At 41.9% G+C, this 23,382-nt stretch overlaps 1 protein-coding gene across 3 annotated transcripts in view; it reads left to right on the top strand.

The window, feature by feature from the left end:
* The first annotated feature begins 695 nt into the window (after positions 1-695).
* LOC115131531 (myocyte-specific enhancer factor 2D homolog) overlaps positions 696-23,382 on the top strand; it is a 29,549-nt gene continuing 6,862 nt past the window's right edge. The window contains exons 1-6 of one of the 3 annotated variants that reach the window (XM_029663321.2): positions 696-880; positions 14,964-15,297; positions 20,280-20,483; positions 21,047-21,190; positions 21,448-21,655; positions 22,368-22,424. In XM_029663321.2, coding sequence (XP_029519181.1) covers positions 15,244-15,297; positions 20,280-20,483; positions 21,047-21,190; positions 21,448-21,655; positions 22,368-22,424 — 667 coding nt within the window. In that variant the 5' untranslated portion in view covers positions 696-880; positions 14,964-15,243. The remainder of the gene's footprint in view (positions 881-14,963; positions 15,298-20,279; positions 20,484-21,046; positions 21,191-21,447; positions 21,656-22,367; positions 22,425-23,382) is intronic. The other 2 variants (XM_029663324.2, XM_029663323.2) reach the window with 2 other exon arrangements.

Raw genomic sequence — 23,382 nt, 5'->3', positions numbered from 1 at the left:
TGGAAATTATGTTCTGTGCAATAACAATCGATTTAGGAGGTGAAAGCAATTGGTTAATCAAGATAATTAGAACACACTACCTGCTGCCTAAATAATAGGCCTACACATGCCTATACTGTTGAAGTGGCACCCTCTTCTGATCATGGAGGAGACTTCACAGAGCTTTTTGTTTCTTACAGTGTCCACATATCCACTTTCTTTTGCTGTCAACTCAAAGACTAGGGGAGGATCTCAATTGCATCCTCCTTGAGTCCTCTCTCCTGCCTCCTTTTCAAAATTAATTGGAGGAGAAGGTCAGAGGGGCGGGACCTCTGGCTTTCTCATCCAATGGGTTTTGAGAAGGAGAGAGGACATGTTGAGTATACAATTGAGATTCTACCAACATTCTGTATGTATACTAATGTCCTAACTGTAAACCAGATATTTGTAAAACAGCTAACGGGTCTTCTACATGAACCCGAGGAGGTAGGCCATTCGACTATACACACAGTGACATTTTACCCACATGCAAAATCATGCAAAAGGTAAATACCGAAGCGGAGGGATACAAAAACCCTTGTAGAACATGGCCGTCATCCCGTCTCCTTCATGCCCTTCCTATTTACAGTAATTTATACTGTGATTGGCTTTGATGCTGGAGTGTCAGCTTTCTATTGGCTTCTTACAAGTCACTCATAAACGGTGTCAATGACGTAGGTTGTGCACTAGGTACATTGTATCGTTTGGCTGAACGGAATAGTTACATTTTACGGAGAAGGGGAGAGTGGATTTATTTAAATTGAGACGTCGATCATGATTATAGCGCATCGTATTTTCATTATACCTATATTTTAAACCAATCCTCTAGCTTTTCACACGATTGTGGATGTAATATTTCAGGGTAAGTGGAATTATACATTTGCTTCCTGCGTTTTCGTTTTTTTCCCTCGTAAGAACAAGAGTGCTTGTATTGTTTTAATCAAACCGTTCTAGACAAGAGGGTAGCCTAATAGGCTGATTTGTATTGACAACATTATTCACCCCTAAATTGTTTTTAAAAATGTATTAATATAATTGGTGACCTCAGTCGCAGTCATGGCACTTGGTTGGGTTGTATTTTTTCGTAAGAGTTGAGGCTGGCAAGCAAGGTAGACTAATGGCTGTCGGTCGGCTTCGCCAGAGATTGTGAAATGGCCTAAAAGAGCACCTTCGCTAGACGACATATGAACCCTCCATTATGGTGTGAACCGTGCAAGCTCTCGGTTTATAACGGTGGAGGTGCGCGCATGTTGACAACCGGGCCACAACAAAAACAATAGAGCTAGCGCGAGCTGTCACAGCGGATTTGTTGTCTGACTGTCAGTCTCTTGCCACGTTCAAAATAACTTGGAACTCGGGTTCTCCGACTTCAGTGCTTTTATGAAAACGGGGAAAAACGAGCTCCGACTGGGAAAATCGTTTTGAACAGTGCTCCAACTTGGAATTCCAAGTTGACAACTCGGGCATCTTTCTAGAACATTAACTTTCCGACCTGAAGATCACTGACGTCATGATTTGACCTCGCCCCCCGGTGTTCCCAGTTGGCTTCAAAGTGCCATCAGAATGTCTGTCCGTCTTTGACCTGTCTGTCAGTCTGTGCCTACAGTAGTCTGGCTGGCTATTACCATTTTTTTTGACAATGACTTTTAATTGAAAATAATAGGCTACACTTCAGGCTGCACACAGTAGACTATATATATCCCCTGGATTTTCATCTTCAATGTAGCTGTTAGTGACGAAATACTCAGGTAGGCTAGCTATCAAAGGCAAAAACACAGATGTCAGAGCACGCTGATAAAACTTTCAAACCTTTTTTTATTTTTTATATTTGCGTTTTATAATCACTATACTTCAAATCTCTCTCTGCATTTTAAAATCATTTATACCTCTCAAATCTCTCTCTCTCATGTAATTATTGCACCTTGATGTACTGGCTTTGCATGTGATTATTAAAACAAACAACAAATCACTAATCTGTGATGCTGGGGTTTGGAGATCATGCTGTATTGCACATAGGGGGCCTACATATTTAGGTTTGCATACCTTCACACAGCATACCTTTAATAAATCCTATTACATTTGAATGGGAAACCTATTGTATGAAGCTTCTTATGGTCTTTCAAAATATTTTGAAGGCCTTGACCACTGTTCAGATATAACAGATATTTTCTCATGTGGACCATTTGCTCACATCTCTGTAGCCAAGTGAGCAGTGCCATAGAACAGAGGATATGGATTCCCTAGCTGTGAGTCCACCTAAATACTGTACTTATCCTTTAGCTTATGCATAACCTCTTGATGCATCAGCAGACATTAATATTAGATTCCGGGCCTTGAATTAGATTGGTAGTGGAACGTTAATCATTTTAATGTCATGTGACCTGGAAATTGGCAGCTATGTTGTGTGGAGGGTCCCAAGGGATCCGGTTCTTAGTCTGATTCTAATGCTGCTGCTCGGGTAGAAGTAGGCCAGACACAGCCTTGTGCTTTGGGGCCAGTCTGAAGGACACAATCATTTAGACTCCGATAGTCATTTTATCAATGTTTGAAAATGTACTCGTATAACCCAAGTGATTGTAAGCCTTACTTGCAGTATGGCACAGTTTGTTACACAAAACATCACCCAGACTTATATATATATATATATATATATATATATATATAACAATGTAGTACACATTCAAGCTGTTATCAGAAACCAATGAACTTCCAACCTTCTGAAAACATCGTCACAAGCCATTCTAAGAGACAATTTATGCTTGATCAAAAAATATGCGGGAATAGGCGCGGGAAGGATGGTGTGATACAATTGTGGAACCTCCGTTGCAGTGGCCAATTGGCTCTCCTTGCTGCACGCCTCTCAAATTTTGTAACAATTCTGAGGGCTCCGTATAGCTCTGCATTGACATGATTGGTTGACGGTAGGTGAGGGTGGGAGGTCCTGTATAAACACAAACCTACTTACTTGACAATTTCCTTCACAACAGTTCTGCGCTGCTCAGCGATGCACAATAAATATGAATGCCCTGGCACCCCTACTGTACTTCTCTCACCCCAGTATTTACGGTATTACCGGCTTAGTACACAAAGGGGTGCCAAATAACCCGCAAAAAAGCCTATTGGGTGTACCAGAATGACCCCCCAAAAATTGCACAAGTAATAGAGAATTTCCATGTTGTTTGCTAGCTAAATATGCTAACGAGCCCAAAGGAAAATAAACAAATTGCAAAGACTGGCAATCCAGCTCATGAAGTTAAACAGGTAGGAACTATCGAATGTCATTTTTGGTGAGTTTGGACATTTACAAGCAAATGTGAACGAGAGACATTGTGCAAATGAACAAAACACGACAAAAAGCTAACACAATATGATGCGTTGTCACCTTATTAATTCAGCCATTTAGCAAATTAAGTTAGGGGTCTTCTTAACTAGGCTTGGGTGGTATCCAGACTGGCATACCAAGGTATTCAGTAATACTATCACTGCACACAAGGGGCGCGGTTTTCAAACCCAACTGACCCTGCTTAGCTGTCGAGATCAGACGAGACTGCTGAGCATTTAGCACATTTTATACAATTAACTTAGGAGTTCTAAGATATCTAGCTGGCAAACATTTAGTTGTGAATTCCATACTGTAATTAGATCACCTGGCGCATGCTTCACAACAGTGGGTGACTCACAAGGCTCCGGTCTCTCATCGCTGTGCTTGTAAACGAACACTGCGTGACTGGGGACTACTGGTAAGCTTGATAATGAAAAATTGTGACCGGGTGAAATGAAGAACGCAGTGTTCTTTATCTCCTAACGTATTGCACAAGTTGACTGCAGGTATTTACTTATAGACACAGACACTACTCTGACGGATGGGTATCTATTGGTAGAAATTCAATATGAACTTAAAGCAAAACATTAGGAAATGTAGCTGGCTACATTCTTTCTATGATGGGCCTAAACATTAGAAATTTGTTGGCCATGCATCGTTTTTGCAAAAAATACCTTTATTTTTCATTGTAAGCTCCCTTGTGTGGCTGCCAGCCAAATAGCGTTGGACTTCTGTCATCTGATGAAAACAAGCTATTTTCTGCCAAATGTGTTGTATTAATGTATTTTCTGTGTAGGAAAGATTAGAGTTGCACGTCCCTTATCACTCTATTGACGCAAAAAATCACTGACTTTCAATATAAAACGCAACCCCTGTCAATGCACAGCTGGAATCACCTTCCGGTTTCTCCTGTTGTGCCATTTACAAACAAACACTTGACTGGCTCAACTGTTTTGGGGAACTAAGTGAACTTCATAATGTAAAATAAGAACGCAATCTGCTTTATCTCCTAACGCATTGAACAAGTTGACTGGGATTTATGCTTACTTAAAAAGTAGCTGCAAATATTAAAATGTATAGAAAAACATGAAAAGTCGTAGTTATGTTATTGTAAAACCATCCGTGGCTATTTCCAAATAACCTGATGTAAGGTATACCACCCAAGCCTATTAGAGAACATAATGTCACAGACGGCCATTTCACTAGTCAAGTATACTTAACAAAAATATAAACGCAACATGTAAAGTGTTGGTCCCATGTTTCATGAGCTGAAAAAAAGAAGCTTATTTCTCTGAAATTTGTTTATATCCCTGTTAGTGAGCATTTCTCCTTTGCCAAGGTAATCAATCCACTTGACAGATGTGGCATATCAAGAAGCTGATTAATGATCATGCTGTTTACAAAGGTGCACCTTGTACTGGGGATAATTAAAGGCCACTCTAAAATGTGCAGTTTTGTCACACAGCACAATGCCACTGATGTCTCAAGTTTTGAGGGAGTGTGCATGCTGACTGCAGGAATGTCTACCAGAGCTTTTGCCGGAGAATTTAATGTTCATTTGTCTACCATAAGCCGCCTCCAACGTCGTTTTAGAGAAATTGGCAGTACGTTCAACCGGCCTCACAACTGCAGACCACGTGTAACCATGCCAGCCCATGACCTCCAAATATGGCTTCTTCACCTGCAGGATCGTCTGAGATGAGCCACCTGGACAGCTGATGAAACTGTGGGTTTGCACAATCAAAGAATTTCTGCACAAACGGTCAGAAACCATCTCAGGGAAGCTCATCTGCGTTCTCGTCGTCCTCAACAGGGTCTTGACCTGACTGCAGTTCGGTGTTGTAACTGACTTCAGTGATCAAAGGCTCACCACTGGCATGCTGGAGAAGTGTGCTCTTCATGGATGAATCCCAGTTTCAACTGTACTGGGCAGATGGCAGGCAGCGCGTATGGTGTTGTGTGGGCGAGCAGTTTGCTGACGTCAACGTTGTGAAGAGTGCCCCATGGTGGGGTTATGGTATGGGCAACCATAAGCTATGGACAACTAACACACATGCAATTTATCAATGGCAATTTGAATGCACCAAGATATCGTGACGAGATCCTGAGGCCCATTATTGTGCCATTTATTCACCGCATGTTTCAGCATGATAATGCACGGCCCGATGTCGCAAGGATCTGTAGACAATTCCTGGAACCTGAAAATGTTCCCGTTCATTCATGGCCTGCATACTCTCCAGACATGTTACCCATTGAGCATGTTTAGGATGCTCTGGATCAACGAGTATGACGCAGTGTTCCAGTTTCCGCTAATATCCAGCAACTTCGCACAGACATTGAAGAGGAGTGGGACAACATGCCACAATCAACAGCCTGATCAACTCTATGCAAAGGAGATGTCACGCTGCATGAGGCAAATGGTGGTCACACCAGATACTGACAGGTTTTCTGATCCACGCCCCTACCTTAGAAAAAAAAAAAAAAATCTTAAGTATCTGTGACCAAAAAATGTATATCTTTATTCCCAGGCATGTAAAATCCATAGATGAGAGCTGAATGAATTTATTTCAATCGCCCAATTTACCTTATATAAACTACTCTGCAACAATTTCAAAAAGGTTGCATTTATATTTTTGTTCATTGTGTTTTTACGTCTGTTAAACACCTCCCCACCAACCTATATATCAATTAACTTTTTTGGCAAATTTATTTTAATCATGTTGGTCAAAATGTTGATTTCCTCTGGAAACATTTGTATTTCTGTTCACCACATATACAACAGGAGCAGGAACAGTAGCTCCCACAAGTTACACTACTGATTTGAGATAAAGGCTGGCTGGCCTGGCTTGTTTGCATTTTAAAGTTGGCCACAGTAGTAAAACAGTTCCTCTTCTTTAATTTGTCTGGTTGAACTGGAGGTACAGGGGCTTTGAGGATATTTGTCTTTATGCATCAGGAAGAAGATGAGTATTTTGGGGAAAGCTGCTGGGAACAACAGATGCTACACCTCTCAACTTTGTTGGTTCTTGTATCGTTAAGAAGGTAGATTCTACACATTTTGCCGTTTTTTAAATTTTTTAAAGCACTTCCTGTGATTCTACATATTCTACCATGGAGCTGAGAGGACATTTTGCAGTATAAAATATTTTGCTGCATTTCTATGCATTTTGCCATGGCTTATTGTTCTTTTGTTCAAACATAACGGAACACACTGTTAAATACATTAAACATTTTCCATGACTGTAGCTTTTATTTTGGTGATTTGCTAGTTTGTTATAAAAAAATTATATAGGGTCATTATCTTTTCTACTTACTTTATATCTGGTTTAGTCGTTTACACTCATGGTTTTTCCATCCCGAAAAAGTTATAAAATGTGCACTGTTTGGACCCGCCCATGGATTTCAATGTTAGACAAATCCCTGTGTAACACTGTTCACCATGCACTCTTCTGGTCACTCGTTGACACACCAGGAACTCACACCTGTCACGGTTTGCCATCTTCAGCTTGTGTTAGACCTGACTGCTCTTAGTAGCAGTAAACCTGGCTGCAACGTGTCAGTTTGACAGGACCTGTGAACGCTCTTTCCTCAGCAAGAGTTTGCAATGTAAAGCCAATGTGACCGGACTCAAATGGTGATTCATTGTTAAGAGACTCCATGTAGCCCTGGAGTGGGATTTCTGCCGCATGAGGAGATCATCTCCATCAATAGAGAAGGTCAAAGGAGCGGGAGGTGACAAGGAAAATGCCCGAGATTTCAAGAGGGCCATCATGAAATGAATATGAGGAGAGGTTACAGAGGGAAAAACCAACAGGCCTAGGTGGGATAAGTCTGAGTGATCAAGAAGGGGTTAACTGTATCTAAGAATAGTAACCATCAGGCCTCTACCTCTGTGCAGCTCTCTGCATGGAACCCAGCAAATTCTTTGCAAACCACTGAACCGAGACTCAAGAAAAAAATGACAGAACTGAGATTTACTCAACCTATCCTCCGTTGTGAAACATTGAGGAATCCCTCCTCCATTAGCTGGAGTCAGATAACCGATGAGTATTATAAGCCCCACCCCCGCCTTCCTCCTTTTCAAGGCATGATGGCCCTGGCCTTCAGTCTAGGACTTTGCCCACATTTCATTGACCAATGTGTAATCTGCTAAAAGGTCACTGCCACTAATTACTGTACACCACTCCAAAACCGACAGATGCCTAGCCTGGCTTGATTGTGCACTCTCTCTTTAATCAGAGGACATTTTCACAGGGTGCGAAAGCACCCAGTTCACGTTTCAAGGAGACATCCAGGCAGGTCGATTGAACCAAGGTGACGGAAGGTCTGCCCTCGACAGATAATGAGGCGGTCTCTGTAAGGTCTCAGCAACTCGGAGCAGTCTATTTCAGACCAGCCTGCCTGAGCCTGTCCAAAGTGTCTGAGTCTGGGCTTTAGTTGAAAGCTACGTCTCTCCTTTAGCTCTTTGGGGTTCCTATAATGTCACTGACAGAGTGAGCTGGTTCTGCTCTGGCTCGGTGTGAGTCAAGCGACAGCCTCATTATCTTTGCATCTAATCAGTCCTCCAGCCAGCTCCTAATTGAGCCATCAGCGCCTTCGGGGGGAGGAAGAGGGAGGATGGACATGTCAATTACAGTAATGAGAGGGGGTAGCCATGCCGAGTGCCGCACGGGGAGAACAGGGCTGGCCACAATCCTTATTGTAGTTCATTCTATGGCTAATCAAATGTGTCAGCAAAGTCAAGAAATTGTTAGGTTGCCGTTCACTGCGGGAGAGTCTGGGTGCTGCGGGAGAGTCTGGGTGCTGCGGGAGAGTCTGGGTGCTGCGGGAGAGTCTGGGTGTTGCGGGAGAGTCTGGGTGCTGACGGTGCTGCGGGAGAGTCTGGGTGCTGACGGTGCTGCGGGAGAGTCTGGGTGGTGCGGGAGAGTCTGGGTGCCGACTATGCTGCGGGAGAGTCTGGGTGCTGACGGTGCTGCAAAAAGTGGTTGGGGGAAGAAGAAGAAAAATATTCACACTGGAACTAACTAGTTCAGTATTAGTGGACCTATTTTTTAATTTATTTTTTAAAGCAGTCCTATAGGTAGGGTTGAAAAGTTTCCTGTAAATTTCTGGGAATTTTCCATGGGAAGTTGAGCCTGGGAATTTTGGGAAATTATAAGCTCTATAAGCTTACATCAAAAAAGTTAGCTTATAACGGTGAACCTTTTTGGTGGAATACACAAGGCAATTCTAGGTCTTGTGGCATATTTTGGTTAAACTATCCCCAACCCTCTGCATGCACAGTGCATTCTTCCATCACATGTACAGCTGATTCTCAAGATCTTGCACGGTAATGAGATCCTATTGAGCCCACACTACTACACTGTCTGAGCCAAGGACTACATACTTTCTGGTAAGTTTTGATGACAATACTGGGTGGGGTGAATATATTTCATACGACAACTTTTTGTTAACTAGTAATTAGTAGCCTACAGCAAAGTGTGTTAAAATAATTTCTAACTTGTAAACATTTCTGCTAGTTAGTTTTTGCTACCATGTGGGTTTTTAGCTTGCTTGATCCTAAGTGAGGAGTGTTAATTCACCTGTCTGCATAAATGTTTCATTTTAAAACCTGTATCTTACTAAGGAGTTGTCTAATCTAACTGCTTAACTATTTAGCTGTACATGGAATTGTATTCGGTTTTTATTTAACCATTTTGTCCCCCTAATCTTTACAGGAAAATGCCATGGGCAAAATCTTATGTGCGGAGACATTTCACTGCAGCTAATGTAGAAGGAAAAGCTGTGTACTTTTGGAAATACTGTGCCAAATCATATGTGAAGAATGCAACAAAGATGCAGAATAATCTGGCCAAGTGCATAAAGTTCCCTCAGCGCTCACAACAAGCAACCCCTGACAAAAGTCCCTCAACTTCTATTCGAGGTCAGATGTTTTTTTGACTCAATGGAGGAAGGTAGTCAAAGAAATGCTGATTAATGTCTTGCACGAGCTGTGTATGCAACTGGTTCACCTCTGATGCTCACATGCAATGTGTATTGGAAGAGATTTCTGAATGTTCTTCGCCCAGAATACACCCCACCATCCAGATTCGCTTTATCTACTAATTTGCTAGATACAGAGTTCAAGTGAAGGTCAAGCAAATTATAGAGAAATCAGACTGTATTGCAATCATCTCTGATGGGTGGTCGAATGTTCGTGGGCAAGGAATAATTAACTACATCATCTCCACCCCTCAACCAGTATTCTACAAGAGCACAGACACACCGGTCTCTACATTGCAGATGAGCTGAAGGCAGTCATCAATGACCTTGGACCACAGACTGTATTTTGCACTGGTGACAGACAATGCTGCGAACATGAAGGCTGCTTGGGCTGAAGTGGAGGAGTCCTACCCTCACATCACACCCATTGGCTGTGCTGCTCATGCATTGAATCTGCTCCTGAAGGACGTCGTGGCACTGAAAACAATGGATACACTCTACAAGAGCCAAGGAAATGTTTAGGTATGTGAAGGGTCATCAAGTTATAGCTGCAATCTACTTCACCAAGCAAAGCGAGAAGAAATGGAGCACCACATCGAAGCTGTCCAGCAACACCCGTTGGGGTGGTGTTGTCATCATGTTTGACAGCCTCCTGGGGGGGAAGGAGTCTATCCAAGAAATGGCCATATCAGTCTGCCGATATGGACAGCCCCATCAAGAGGATCCTCCTGGATGATGTATTTTGGGAGAGAGTGGTAAGCAGGCTGAAACTCCTGAAACCTATAGCAATAGCCATTGCACGGATTGAGGGAGACTGCCATTCTGTCTGATGTTCACTATGCTTGCAGATGTAAGAGAAGAAATCTATACTGCCCTGCCCACTTCACTGTTGTTCCAAGCAGAGGAAACTGCAGTTCTGAAATACATCAAAAAGCTTGAAGACAGCTGCCTGAAGCCCATACACGCCTCAGAGTACATGTTGTACCCTGTATGCTTGCAAGCGCATCCTGTCTGGTGCAGAGAAAGGCCTATGGTGTCATCACTACCGTGTCTCGCCACCTTGGCTTGGATGAAGGCAAGGTTCTTGGCAGTCTGGCGATGTACACTTCCAAGCAAGGGCTTTGGGATGGAGATGCAATATGGCAGTCTTGCCAACATATCTCATCAGCCACCTGGTGGAAGGGACTTTTTGGATCAGAGTCTCTTTCCCCTGTTGCCTCCATCATCCTCCAAATCCCACCAACATCAGCCGCCTCAGAGCGCAACTGGTCCTTGTTTGGGAACACACACACACCAAAGTACGCAACAGGCTGACCAATACAAGCGTTGAAAAATTGATGGCCATCCGGGCAAATTTTAGACTTTTTGAACCTGACAATGAGCCATCCTCAAGGTTGGAAAGTGACAGTAAAGATGATGCTTCAGAGTCTGATGTTCAAGAGGTGGACATTGAGGAGGTCCAGGGAGAAGACATGGAAGCCTGAGAGAAGACAACTAAAGCTTTAGTCTAGAAACTATCATTTTACAGATGTATGTTGATAAAGTTTTGGGGAGATGTGATGGATAATTCAATGTTTCCTTTTGTTGGTCAGTGAAATCATCCCATGTGAAGAGTGAACTCATTTAATGTTAAATTTGTAACTACATTAAAAAAAAATATATATATATATATATATATATATATATATATATATATATATATATATATATAGGAATATTTGAATATTTTGCAATTATGTCTACTTATGATAAGGTAAAAGGTTTATAGTTCTGTCTCCATATGATATGGTAAATGTATCAAATGCAAAAAAACATCTATATTTTAAATGGTATTAATTTGCATTTATTCCCATGGAATGTTTCCCCCTCTGAATACTCCCCAAATGTGCAACCCTACCTATAGCGCAGACATATCATTTATTTTCTCTCAATCAGCTACAATTTGGCACGGTCTTGATTTTGGACAATTGGATAGAGAATTTTTCCGTGTGGGGGAATTTGGGTTCCAAACCTTTGTAGATAACTCTTTAAAATAAAAAAATATTATTTGGATTTTCTCCTATGGTAGATTTGTGGTTTGGCACATCCACAATGTAATCACTGACCTTTCCAGCTGCTGTTTACAATTTTTCTGTAGAGAAAGGGGAAAGTTCAAAGAGGCTAAATTCATTCATTTCTTTCCTGGAAGAAAATATTACAAATCTGGAATAGTGAGTGAAAAGACATTGGAATCAAGGACTGATCTCATTTTCAGGAGGGGGTAGAAAGCGAGTCGTAATGTCCTGGATTACCATGAATATGGTGATAGCTTTTTATGTACCGGTACTATTTTCTTGACAAACATAGACAGTCACTTGCATGCAGTTTCATTGTGCCATAGGGTTCTATCCAGATTAAGCACTCTTGACGCATATATAATGTTGTTTGATAATGGAAATGATCACAGGGAATTAACCTTTGGGTGGTCTTGGAGTTCCTGTCATGGCCAGTGATGTCAGTCTACATAGGCAAAGCCCTGCTCTTACACGGTCTTAAATGGTACTTGTCATCATATAAACATACGATTTACGTTTGTTTTCAGTCGTGCTATTGGAATGGAGAGCTTTGGTGGCTTTGTCATTTCTGATATGCGGTTTGGGCGAATTAGGTCATGTTTAATTCACCGTTAATTTGTTGTTTTCACATGAATGTATTTTTCCTTGCATTTACAACTTAAGGCTATGTACCTGTATTGCTTACTCATGGAACTTTTGCATGAACTCTTGAAATGGCAATCATTTGCGAGCCGGATTGTGCGATTCCAAGCTCAAATATTTTTAGGTATCTCAAGATTGGTTCTGGCAATTCTAACATGGAGACTTCATTAGGAGGAAGAATGTTTGACATGCTTTTTACATTTGTATCACACATTTTTATTTATCAAGATGAAAGTGGCCATTTTAGGCCCTTTTTAGACCTATACATTGTCCCTGTAAGACCCTGATCTAAGATTCAGACAACATATTGGTGTCATTATACTCCTTTATAGTGTGCTCTGAAATATGGAGTACGTCTTGATTCTGAAATAAACATGTTCACATTCATTTATTCAACATAAATATTCATAACTCAAAACTACCATTTTTGATTTAGTTAATTTTTAAGACGTTGTTTGGAACAAATACATTTCCAGAGTGGGCTCTCTGCTAATGTAGGGCTGGGAATTGCCAGGGGCCTCACAATACGATATTATCACGATCATTTGGTGCCGAAATGCGATTTGATCTTCCAAACATATTTTGCTTACCGTATGTCTGCTACAGAGGGACAAGAGCGAGCAATGAGAAACCAAGTTTTGGAAATAAAAGTGCTGAAAACAAATTAGCTCCCTATTTTAAAAGGAAGATTGCAAACACCGAATCAACCACAAAGCCAGAGAGGTTTTCCAATGCCTTGCAAAGAAGGGCACCTATTGGTAGATGGGTAAAACATTTAAAAAGCAGGCATTGAATAACCTTTTTGAGCATGGTGAAGTTATTGAATTACTCTTTGGATGGTGTGTCAATACAGGGACCATGAGGCCAGTGGTGACATTAAATCACTGATTGGAAAAAACTGAGGATGCTTCAACTTTGAAGTTACTCCATAATACTAACCTAAATTACCTTGAAAATAAGAAAAATATTCCAAAACATGCATCCTGTTTGCAACAAGGCACAAAAGTAAAACTGCAACGAAATTAACTTGATGTCCTGAATAGAAAGCGTTATGTTTAGGGCAAACACGTCTGAGTACCACTCTTCATATATTCAAGCATGGTGGTGGCTGCATCATGTTATGGGCATGCTTGTCATCGGCAAGGACTACTGAGTTATTTTTTAGGATAAAACAAGAAAACAAAACAGAGCTAAGCACAGGCAAAATCCTAGATGAAAACCTGGTTCAGTCTGAACAGAAAGTGTGCTAACAGCTGCTCCAGCATGTGAACTTGTGAATATGAAGGTGGGCGGCACAGACACATATGTACTAAAGGACACAGGTGGGTTCTGACTGAGGCAGGGGTTACTATGGTCTGCACAAATTTACCTGCTTTCCTTTTTGTCATTTTGTTATAGTGCAATTTACCTCCACATTGATCCTGGTGACCCCTTGTGTATGCAGGATTTCCCTCCAGCTGAGTATTAATTGTAATCAATGCACTTAGCATCTAGTGAAGCTGCAATACTGTACAATACATGGAATGAGATTGGAATAGAGATGCTTTCCCTTATGCTTCTGATCCCAACGTAGGGAGGGCAGTAGGCTATAGCCTGGGTTTGTATCAAAACCACTCATGAATTCATATAAGCCAAAACTCTGAAAATGTGTGGTTGGTACAAACAAGTGCTAAATAACAAGAGGTTCTTGTTAATTGAACACAGTTTTACAAAGCGCTTATAAGGCCCTCTTGAGATGTGGGACTACTTACACCATTGTCTCATTTCCAGGAGAGTCCTATGAGAGGAATATGAGGATATAATTCATTTTTGTGGCCTCTTCATGAAAATGTATGCTGAACAGAAGTGAAACCCTGCTGAGTTAGACAGCATATTGTGTGGACTATGGTTAAAAAATAGGACCAATGGCTTTGTCAGGAAGTGGCTGATGTTCGAGGGTATGGCTAATTCCGGGCACGTGTAAATTCACTAGGCGAATAAAGGCGCTTCTGATATCTATTAGTCATTCAGTCCCATGTACAGTATCCAACTCTGAAATCACTTCAGAATGTTCTGGAACTCTGAATGTGTCCACTACCGCTGTGGTATTGCTTAACGCCCCAAGGAACAAGGTTTGAGTTGACTCCAAAGAACGCTAATATGCTACATGCTAGCCCTAGCCACATACTTCTCCTCTAACACGCTCACCTTGAAGTACAAACAACCCCCCCCCCCCACACACACACACACACACAGGGGAGAAATGTGTCTTGTGTGAACACCGGTATTTTTAGATGCCTGTCGTAATCCTTCCGTCTCTCTCTCTGATGTCCTTGTGCATGGGAATTCCCCCTCCTGGGCAGCTAGCGCTAAGCACGACACCCTGTTGTTGTCATAGACTAGCCTCTATGAATAGGTGAGGGCTTTCGCTAATCGGTTGGAAGCGCCAGCGGCGGTTAGCATGCCTTTCCTCAGTGTGGGATCACATCTGACCAGGGAGGAATGACAATAGCAGGGTGACGTCGGAGCCTTTCTGTCGTTGAGCTGCGGGGGTGTGTGTGTGTGTGTGTGTGTGTTTACGCTGTCTGATGGAGAAACATAATAGCTGTTGGCTCGGTGTGAAGGGGTGTGTGTACTCCGACAGGTCAGACGGTGTTACCTGGGCTATTGTCCTTGAGCCACACGTTATGAACAAAAACATGTTTTTCCCTCGCATAACTTTGTCCACAGTACTTACGGATATGTTCACAGTAAAGTTGCAGTATTCAGAGCAAATCTTCTTTGCTGAATAAATCCAATTAATACATTAATAGCTTGGTTAGCTTTTTTCCCCTCACAGTGTAGCGTAGACCGATTCTGCTGCATTCTGGTCACAGTCAACAACCGTCTCTTCTATGAAAACACATTATAATGGCTGTGTGTACATGAGGAATGTAGACGTAACTCTCTCTCTCTCTCCCTTCAAGGAGTGACATCGTCCTCACCACAGCAACGGTTGAGAAACTGGTGACCTTTGACCTGAGCGAACAATGAACTGAGGGCAACTCTCAACCAGCTCTACCAACGGCAGACCCTCTGCCCTGTCACCCTAGACCTGGGCAGAGGAGTGTGTGTGTGCGACTGCACGTGGTGTTTATGAGTCTGCCCGTACTCTAGAAAGAGCTACACTCCCTCTCTCCTCGTCTGAGAGGAGGCACCTCTGACCCTTGACCCTGATTGACTGACCCCAACCAACCACCAGGAAGCATGGGGAGGAAAAAGATTCAGATCCAACGGATCACCGACGAGAGGAACAGACAGGTGAGACAGATGAGTGGCCGTGTCTTCATAGTCTGGACCATGGTGGTGTTCTTTTTTTTTTTTTTTTTTTTTTCAATTTAAAGTTTTATTAAGTTCTTGTTTTTCAATCAACCAACAAAACACATTCCACATTCACAGATGTGACCAGGCTTTAAAAAAATAAAAAGTCAAAAAATAATAATACATTTGAAAAAATTAAAATACAATTAAAATGAATGATAAAGTCAAATAAAAGCATTTATTTTTCTTAATCTATATATTTTCCTTGGTACCTGTATATACATACATACATACATACATACATACATACATACATACATACATACGCACATATACATACACACACACATACGTACTCAAAAACTAAATTAAAATAAAAACACACACACAAACAAAAAAACATACCACTTGCAGCAGCACTATCAAGGTTCTTATCAGCTATTTCAAGCATTCGCTGAGACGATGGGCCAATAATTCGTTTTTAGGTTTTACAGTACCTTACACAAAATGTATCTGCACATTTCCCTAGTCACCCCGTTCACTCTGTCCAGTTTGAAATATAGTTGAATAGTGGGGACCAGAGTCTATCAAACTTGGGCTGTCTCTTGTGGAGGTCATAAGTGAGCTTTTCAAGAGGAAGGAAGTCAACAATCTGGTCAATCCACATTTTAAATGTAGAGGGGGTATTAGAGGCCCACAATAGAAGAATACATTTCTTAGCAAAGTATGTAATAGTCATAAGCAAATTTTCTCTGTCAGGATCAAGAACAAAGTCCTGCTGGGCATTAAGAAGATAGATACATGGGGTCATATCAAACTGTACCTCTAGTATTTTCTGTGCAGCGGTATGTACAGATTGCCAGAATCTGGCAATCTCCCTACAGCTCCAAAATACATGCATATAGGTTCCACATTCAGAGGTACATCTTTTACAGTTAGGAGACATATCTGTTTTCATTCTATGGAGTCTCAAAGGAGTATAATAAAATTTGTACAAAAATTTGTAATTAGATTCTTTCATTTTTACACTGGTAGAGGAGCAGTATACCTTTTCGCAAACTTCCGCCCATAACTCATCACTAATAGTCAGACCAAGGTCCTTTTCCCAGATTATTTTCAAAGGAGTAAAGGAGGAGCTTCCTTTCTCAGAAAGGAGTCTATAGATGCAAGATATTTTGCCTTTAATGGATTGTGCTGTGACAAGAAGGGTTTCAACTTCGTTCAACTGAGTTCTAAACCTCCTCTTGGAGGTAAATGAGGAAATTACATGTCTAATTTGAAGATATTTAAAAAAAATGGGATCTTGGCACGTCGAATTCACTGCAGAGCTCTTGAAAGGATTTCAGTGTAGTGGTTTTCTGATGAAATAGGTCTGAAAAGGTCCTGATTCCTAGAGTATGCCAAAGATTAAAGTTGGCATCCCTCAGGGCTTTTGGCAAGTCTGGGTTGCCTACTATAGGCGAGTGAGAACATATTTGGGAGGAAATGCCCAGGACCATGGTGTTATTCAAGGGCCTTCAAGGGGACTCCTTATAAGATGGGCGAGAAAGATGTATGGCCTTGCCTTTTTTCAGTATTGAAAGAGACATCCTTCCTCCCAATCCAGTCATATCCAGGCGGGCCGATGTGCAGTTGAAGTCGGAAGGTGCATACACTTAGTCATTAAAACTTGTTTTTCAACCACTCCACAAATGTCTTGTTAACAAACTAGAGTTTTGGCAAGTCGGTTAGGACAACTACTTTGTGCATGACACAAGTAATTTTTTCCAACAATTGTTTAGACAGATTATTTCACTTATAATTCACTGTATCACAATTCCAGTCGGTCAGAAGTTTACATACACTAAGTTCACTGTGCCTTTTTAAACAGCTTGGAAAATTCCAGAAAATGATTTCATGGCTTTAGAAGCTTCTGATAGGCTAATTGACATCATTTGAGTCAATTGGAGGTGTACCTCTGGATGTATTTCAAGGCCTACCTTCAGATTCAGTGCCTCTTTGCGTGACATCATGGGAAAATCAAAAGAAATCAGCCAAGACCTCAGAAAAAAATGTAGACCTCCACAAGTCTGGTTCATCCTTGGGAGCAATTTCCAAACGCCTGAAGGTACCACGTTCATCTGTACAAACAATATTACGCAAACACCATGGGACCATGCAGCCGTCACACCGCTCAGGAAGGAGACGCGTTCTGTCTTCTAGAGATTAACGTACTTTGGTGCGAGAAGTGCAACTCAATCCCAGAACAACATCAAATGACCTTGTGAAGATGCTGGAGGAAACCGGTACACAAATATCGATATCCACAGTGAAACGAGTCCTATATCGACATAACCTTAAAGGCCGCTCATCAAGGAAGAAGCCACTGCTCCAAAACCGCCATAAAAAAGCCAGACTACGGTTTGCAACTGCACATGGGGACAAAGATCATACTTTTTGGAGAAATGTCCTCTGGTCTGATGAAACAAAAATGGAACTGTTTGGCCATAATGACCTTTATGTTTGGCGAAAAAGGGGGAGGCTTGCAAGTCGAAGAACACCATCCCAACTGTGAAGCACTGGGGTGGCAGGATCATGTTGTGGGAATGCTTTGCTGCAAGAAGGACTGGTGCACTTCACAAAATGGATAGCATCATGGGGGGGGGAATTTGTGGATATATTGAAGCAACATCAAGATATCAGTCAGGAAGTTAAAGCTTGGTTGCAAATTGGTCTTCCAAATGAACAATGACCCCAAGCATGCTTCCAAAGTTGTGGCAAAATGGCTTAAGGACCACAAAGTCAAGGTATTGGCGTGGCCATCACAAAGCCCTGACCTCATTCCAATGGAAAATTTGTGGGCAGAACTGGAAAAAGCGTGTGCGACCAAGGAGGCCTACAAACCTGACTCTGTTACACCAGGTCTGTCAGGAGGAATGGGCCAACATTCTTATTGTGGGAGGCTTGTTGAAGGCTACCCAAAGCGTTTGACCCAAGTTAAACAATTTATAAAGGCAATGCTACCAAATACTAATTAGGAGTATGTAATCTTCTGATCCACTGGGAATGTGATGAAAGAAATAAAAGCTGAAATAAATCATTCTCCTATTATTCTGACATTTCACATTATTAAAATAAAGTGGTGATCCTAAATGACCTAAGACAGGGAATTTTTACGAGGAATAAATGTCAGGAATTGTGAAAAACTGAGTTTAAATGTATTTGGCTAAGGTATATGTAAACTTCTGACTTCAACTGTATGTGTTAGACCTCCAAGGTCCATTTGACACCAAGGGCCAGATTCACTGAATGTTTGTACTGGTGCAAACTATACACCTGTTGAAATAAATGTACCAAAGAAAAGGTCAAACATAACTGTAAGCTTTTCTTCCTTGTCTTCAGCTAATGGTTTACAGTTTGAGCTTTTTATCCTCCTAAAAATAACAGGTGCAAATGTATATCTTTCCCTGTATTAATGTACTAGTGTTAGTGTCACTGCCCCTTTAATGACCATCGTATCAGTGTTGTAGTGTAATGTTACTGTTTTCTGGGTTTGTACAGTATAGTGTGTGCAGAGTGTATCTTTTAGTTTTTTTGAGGGTGTGCATTTGACTTGAATGGAGCTCTCACGCACCCGTGGCCCTTTCTGAGAGTGCATAGTGTTTCAGACCGAGCAGGCACAGAGTTCAAACCGACATGGAGTCAATCAGATCACACACAGCCCTGCAGACAGCTGCTCCAGATAAATCAGAATGTCCACAGCAGCTGCAGACCAGTGGACACAGTCCTATCAGGGACAGAAGTTACTGATCTGTGCGTGTGTGTGTTTTCAAAGGGTGAATGTGTGTGTGGGGGTAGGTGTGTGTTGAGAAAGGTAAGTGTTTGCATACGTGTATGTTTGAAAGGGTAAAAGTGTGGGAGTGGGATTGTGACTGGGTGTGTCTGTGCTACGGTCTTGGGAAATCTGTTTCTGTCCGCTTCTTGTTCACTCACCACCCTATTTGTCTGATGTTGCTATTTTTGATTAGATAAATGTATTAGTCATGATTGGTTAAATATAAAAATAATCTTCCTGGTTGTACATTGCAAAATGCAGAAAATACCCACAATACACAGAGGGTACATACAAAACATATTAGCATTGCACTTAAGGTACAATGCTATGGTCGGTTTATGATTACTATTCGGTGACAATGTACCTCATTCACTATTCCTACTACAATAACAACTGTGATTGCCTCAGGTCATTCAGAAATGTACACACAACATACAGGATACATTGAAATCAAATCCATATTTGCTGACCAAAGGTTACGTATCACTACAGTAGCATTTCGTAATAGCATATTACAAAACCATAACCCCAGTAGATGTTACACCCTTCCTTGTCCTCTATTGCTCTTCCGTGTCCGTGAAAGTGGGAAGATTCTCTATATCTACGTGGGGCGGGGGGGTAATTCTGAAGGAAGGATATTGAAGTCCCTTATCAGTTTTCTCATCAAAGCATCTCATTTGCATGTTCAGGGCTCGGAGCAACATGGGGAAGGAGAGTTGGGAAAGAGAGAAGGGTAAAGAGATGGAAGCTGAAGAGAATGGGGTTAGTTGCATGTGGGTCATGTTCATTAGGCACAAAACTGAAGAAAACACTGAAATGGAAGGAGACGTTTTTTTGTGGCACAATGTTTTGAAGCATTTTGCTAGTGTGCCCTAATGAAAATGTCACTGAAGAACCAGAGTGGCACTAATTCACTCCATTGCAGATAAAGGAAGCCCACTCTGCCGGTTTACTCAGATTTTTAACACTGTGTCGGCACTTGTTAATGACTTAAATTGACACTTTCTACAGACACCACAACTCATTTTCACTTTCCTCAACCTCTGCGATCTCTTCTCACCTCCCTCCATTATGTTATGTAAATCCCTTTGTGACAATGCTGATGGGGAAAAAAAGTGCTTGTATAAATAAATCAAATTGATTAATTCTCTATCCCCTCCCAATGCAGGTGACGTTCACCAAGAGAAAGTTTGGCCTGATGAAGAAGGCGTACGAGCTGAGTGTGCTGTGTGACTGTGAGATTGCCCTCATCATCTTCAACCACTCCAACAAACTGTTCCAGTACGCCAGCACCGACATGGACAAGGTGCTGCTCAAGTACACCGAGTACAACGAACCCCACGAGAGCCGGACCAACGCCGACATCATTGAGGTAAAGCAAACAGAAAGGGCTGTCAGCCTCTGACCGTACCACTTTAGCTTGAGACTGGAATTGCCTGGAATGCCAAGTGGGCAGGGTTTGCACTTTTTGTGACTCTTCGATTGGGTCCACTGCACCAGCCAAGCTCAATCTGCACAGAACAATGAACCTTATTGCAACCAAAGTGTCGTCGCTTCTTTGTAGACAGGGAATGGGAATGTTGTCTCAGAACTGATCTGATCTGTGTGTCTTCTTGCCAAGTCCGGAGGTCTGAAACTCTCACCATTTTTGAGGAAGTGCACCGGATGCTTAGCATTGTCACAGATCGTTTTGTACTGTATTCCCAACTACTGTTGTCATTTAGCAATGAATTTGATCATATAAAGTTGGCTATACAGCACAACCGATCTGGAACCAGGCTATCGCACAAATGTACCTTGAAATTGTTCTCACTCAGACGCATAATTCAACAATACAGCTCGACTGTACTTGTTCCAATTCAGCCAGATGGACCTTCAGCTCCCATCCTTAGTTCTCATCTCCCACCACTCTTTTTTTTCCCATCCTGTCTTCAGACGTTGCGAAAGAAAGGCTTCAACGGTTGCGAAAGTCCCGAGCCAGACGGAGAGGATTCCATAGACCAGAGCCCCCTGAACGACGACAAATACCGCAAGACCACCGAAGACCTAGACATCCTCTTCAAGCGCTACGGTGTCAGTGTAAGCATCTCCCCTTTTCCTCACCATCTCCCCCAATCTAAAACACCTTGCCCTTAGCTAGCCAATATCCCTTAGTATGGGTGATGGCACTGGGAGAGGTCAAATAAGTGCAATGAATGGTGGTACTCAGAGGTTTGCGAAACACTGAACTATATGGTGGAAGCTCCACTTCACCTACAGCAGTTTGATGCTGCTATTCTTCCATTGTCTTCCACTGAGCCAATGTTGAGAAGTGCTAACTATCAAATTTCTTTCAGTCTGCGGTCCCACCCCCCACATTTTCCATGCCCGTCACCGTCCAGGCTTCTAATCAGAACACATTGCAATTCAGTAACCCTGGCAACGCCATGGTGACCACCTCCTACGTGACGTCGCCGTCTGACAACCACCACCTGTCGCCCCAGCAACCGGCGCTCCAGAGAAACACAGTGTCTCCTGGGTTGCCACAGCGACCGGCCAGTGCAGGTGAGCGAAAGAGCGGGACGGCCTTCTACTGTGGCATCTGTGGAAAATGAGGTCATCTTTCCTCTCCACACAAACTCTGTGCTCTGCCATAGCCAGTGTCCTGTTCATTTGGGCATGCAACGGAAAATGTAAAAAAATGTTTCGCAACAGAAAATGAATGAGCGTTTCTTATGTCCTGGTAGTCCCTCCCTGTTTCAGTCCATTTGCTGCCAAATGAACAAGACCCTGGTTCCAATCAATGAGTTGTTACAATTCAATGAATTGGAAACCTTTTTCAAATCCATGTTGTTCTGAAGCAATGAATCCAGACGACCTGGGATCAAACACGCGTGTATTTGATTATTTAAATATTTACTTTCTATGTATTTGAGTATTTTCTAATAATGTGGCCAAAATCATCTATTTCTATTGGAATCATTTGAAAGTATTTTGCAATTTTCTAAATAGCCTAGTATTTGAAAATATTTTCAAATACTTTTTTCCAAATATATTATTTCAAACACTCCTAGGACCTGGGTTCAAATGCATGGGAATATTTATTTGTATTTGAGTATTTCCAAATACATTCCAATATTCTACTACCTGTATTTTCAAACAATATACATCTGAATACTTATAATGTGTGTGAAAGTAATAGAAAAACATTTTAATTAATTCTCCGCTAGGAGTGTTCATATTGTTCTTGCTAAGCCAGTGTTTATCATTTCAACAGGTGCTATGCTCGGGGGCGACCTGAACAATTCAAATGGAGGATGCCCAAGTCCAGTCCGTGAGTAACCTTCTGACAGACTACTCTACAATACCACTTCTACTGACAGTACTATGCTCATTGACAGTCAATTTGTTAAGAAATTGATGTACTCATTGAAAAAGGGCTAATTTAATCTAATATCTTAGGTGCTAGACAGAAAAATGTCTGCACTATGATTTGCTCCCACAGAGATTTATTGAGACGCTCAAATGACAGAACTTTTCCAAATGTCTCAATAAATATCAGCATATTAGAGATGTGGATGTTGCTTTTTTTTCAAGAAAAGGGCCTGCTAAAAGAATGTGAAAAACATATTTTATGCTTGTCACATTGCCAAGAGCAATAATATACTCCATCCAGGGTCCAGTCCTTAGTAGTTCCTCTCCATCTCTTCCTCTATCTTCTCTGCCATTACTGTCCCAGTATTACTGAGACTGCCCCGGATCATCTTGGAATGTCTCCATTGACGTCAGCTGGTGTCCCTAGCACTTGCCTGGATAGACACCAGAGCAATGTGGGAGCCAGGCGGAGCGGGAGACCCAGAAGGTTCAGGTGTCAACCCTCCCTTGGGGAGAAATCAAATCTAGCCCCAGGCTTTTGGCAAGAGGGGAGGCCTGGTGTTAAGAAGGCTTGAAGCACGGAATCCAGGGATAGCTGAGATTATGGTGTAAAGACAACTTGTCATGTGTCATTGTGTGGCACGATGACATGTTTTTCTGTGTACTTTCTGCCGTGGAATGTACACATTTTCTCACAGCTCATGAGCATTGCAAGCTGACTATGGGCACTTTTTAAAATTCAAAACATTGTTTGTCATTGAGTTACGAGTTGGGAGCACATCCATGGTGTCTGTTGTCCCCCAACCAGTGGTGTAGTGTTATTTCTATTTTTTTAGGTGTGGGAGCGAAAAGTATAATGGCATAATTTCTCAAAGTTTGTTCTGACCGATGTAGTCTATTGAATATCATTATAGAAC

Source organism: Oncorhynchus nerka, linkage group LG7 (assembly GCF_034236695.1).
Source record: "Oncorhynchus nerka isolate Pitt River linkage group LG7, Oner_Uvic_2.0, whole genome shotgun sequence".
Taxonomy (NCBI): domain Eukaryota; kingdom Metazoa; phylum Chordata; class Actinopteri; order Salmoniformes; family Salmonidae; genus Oncorhynchus; species Oncorhynchus nerka.
The sequence above is the reverse complement of the archived record's forward strand: the minus strand, read 5'-3'. Positions and strand labels throughout refer to the sequence as shown.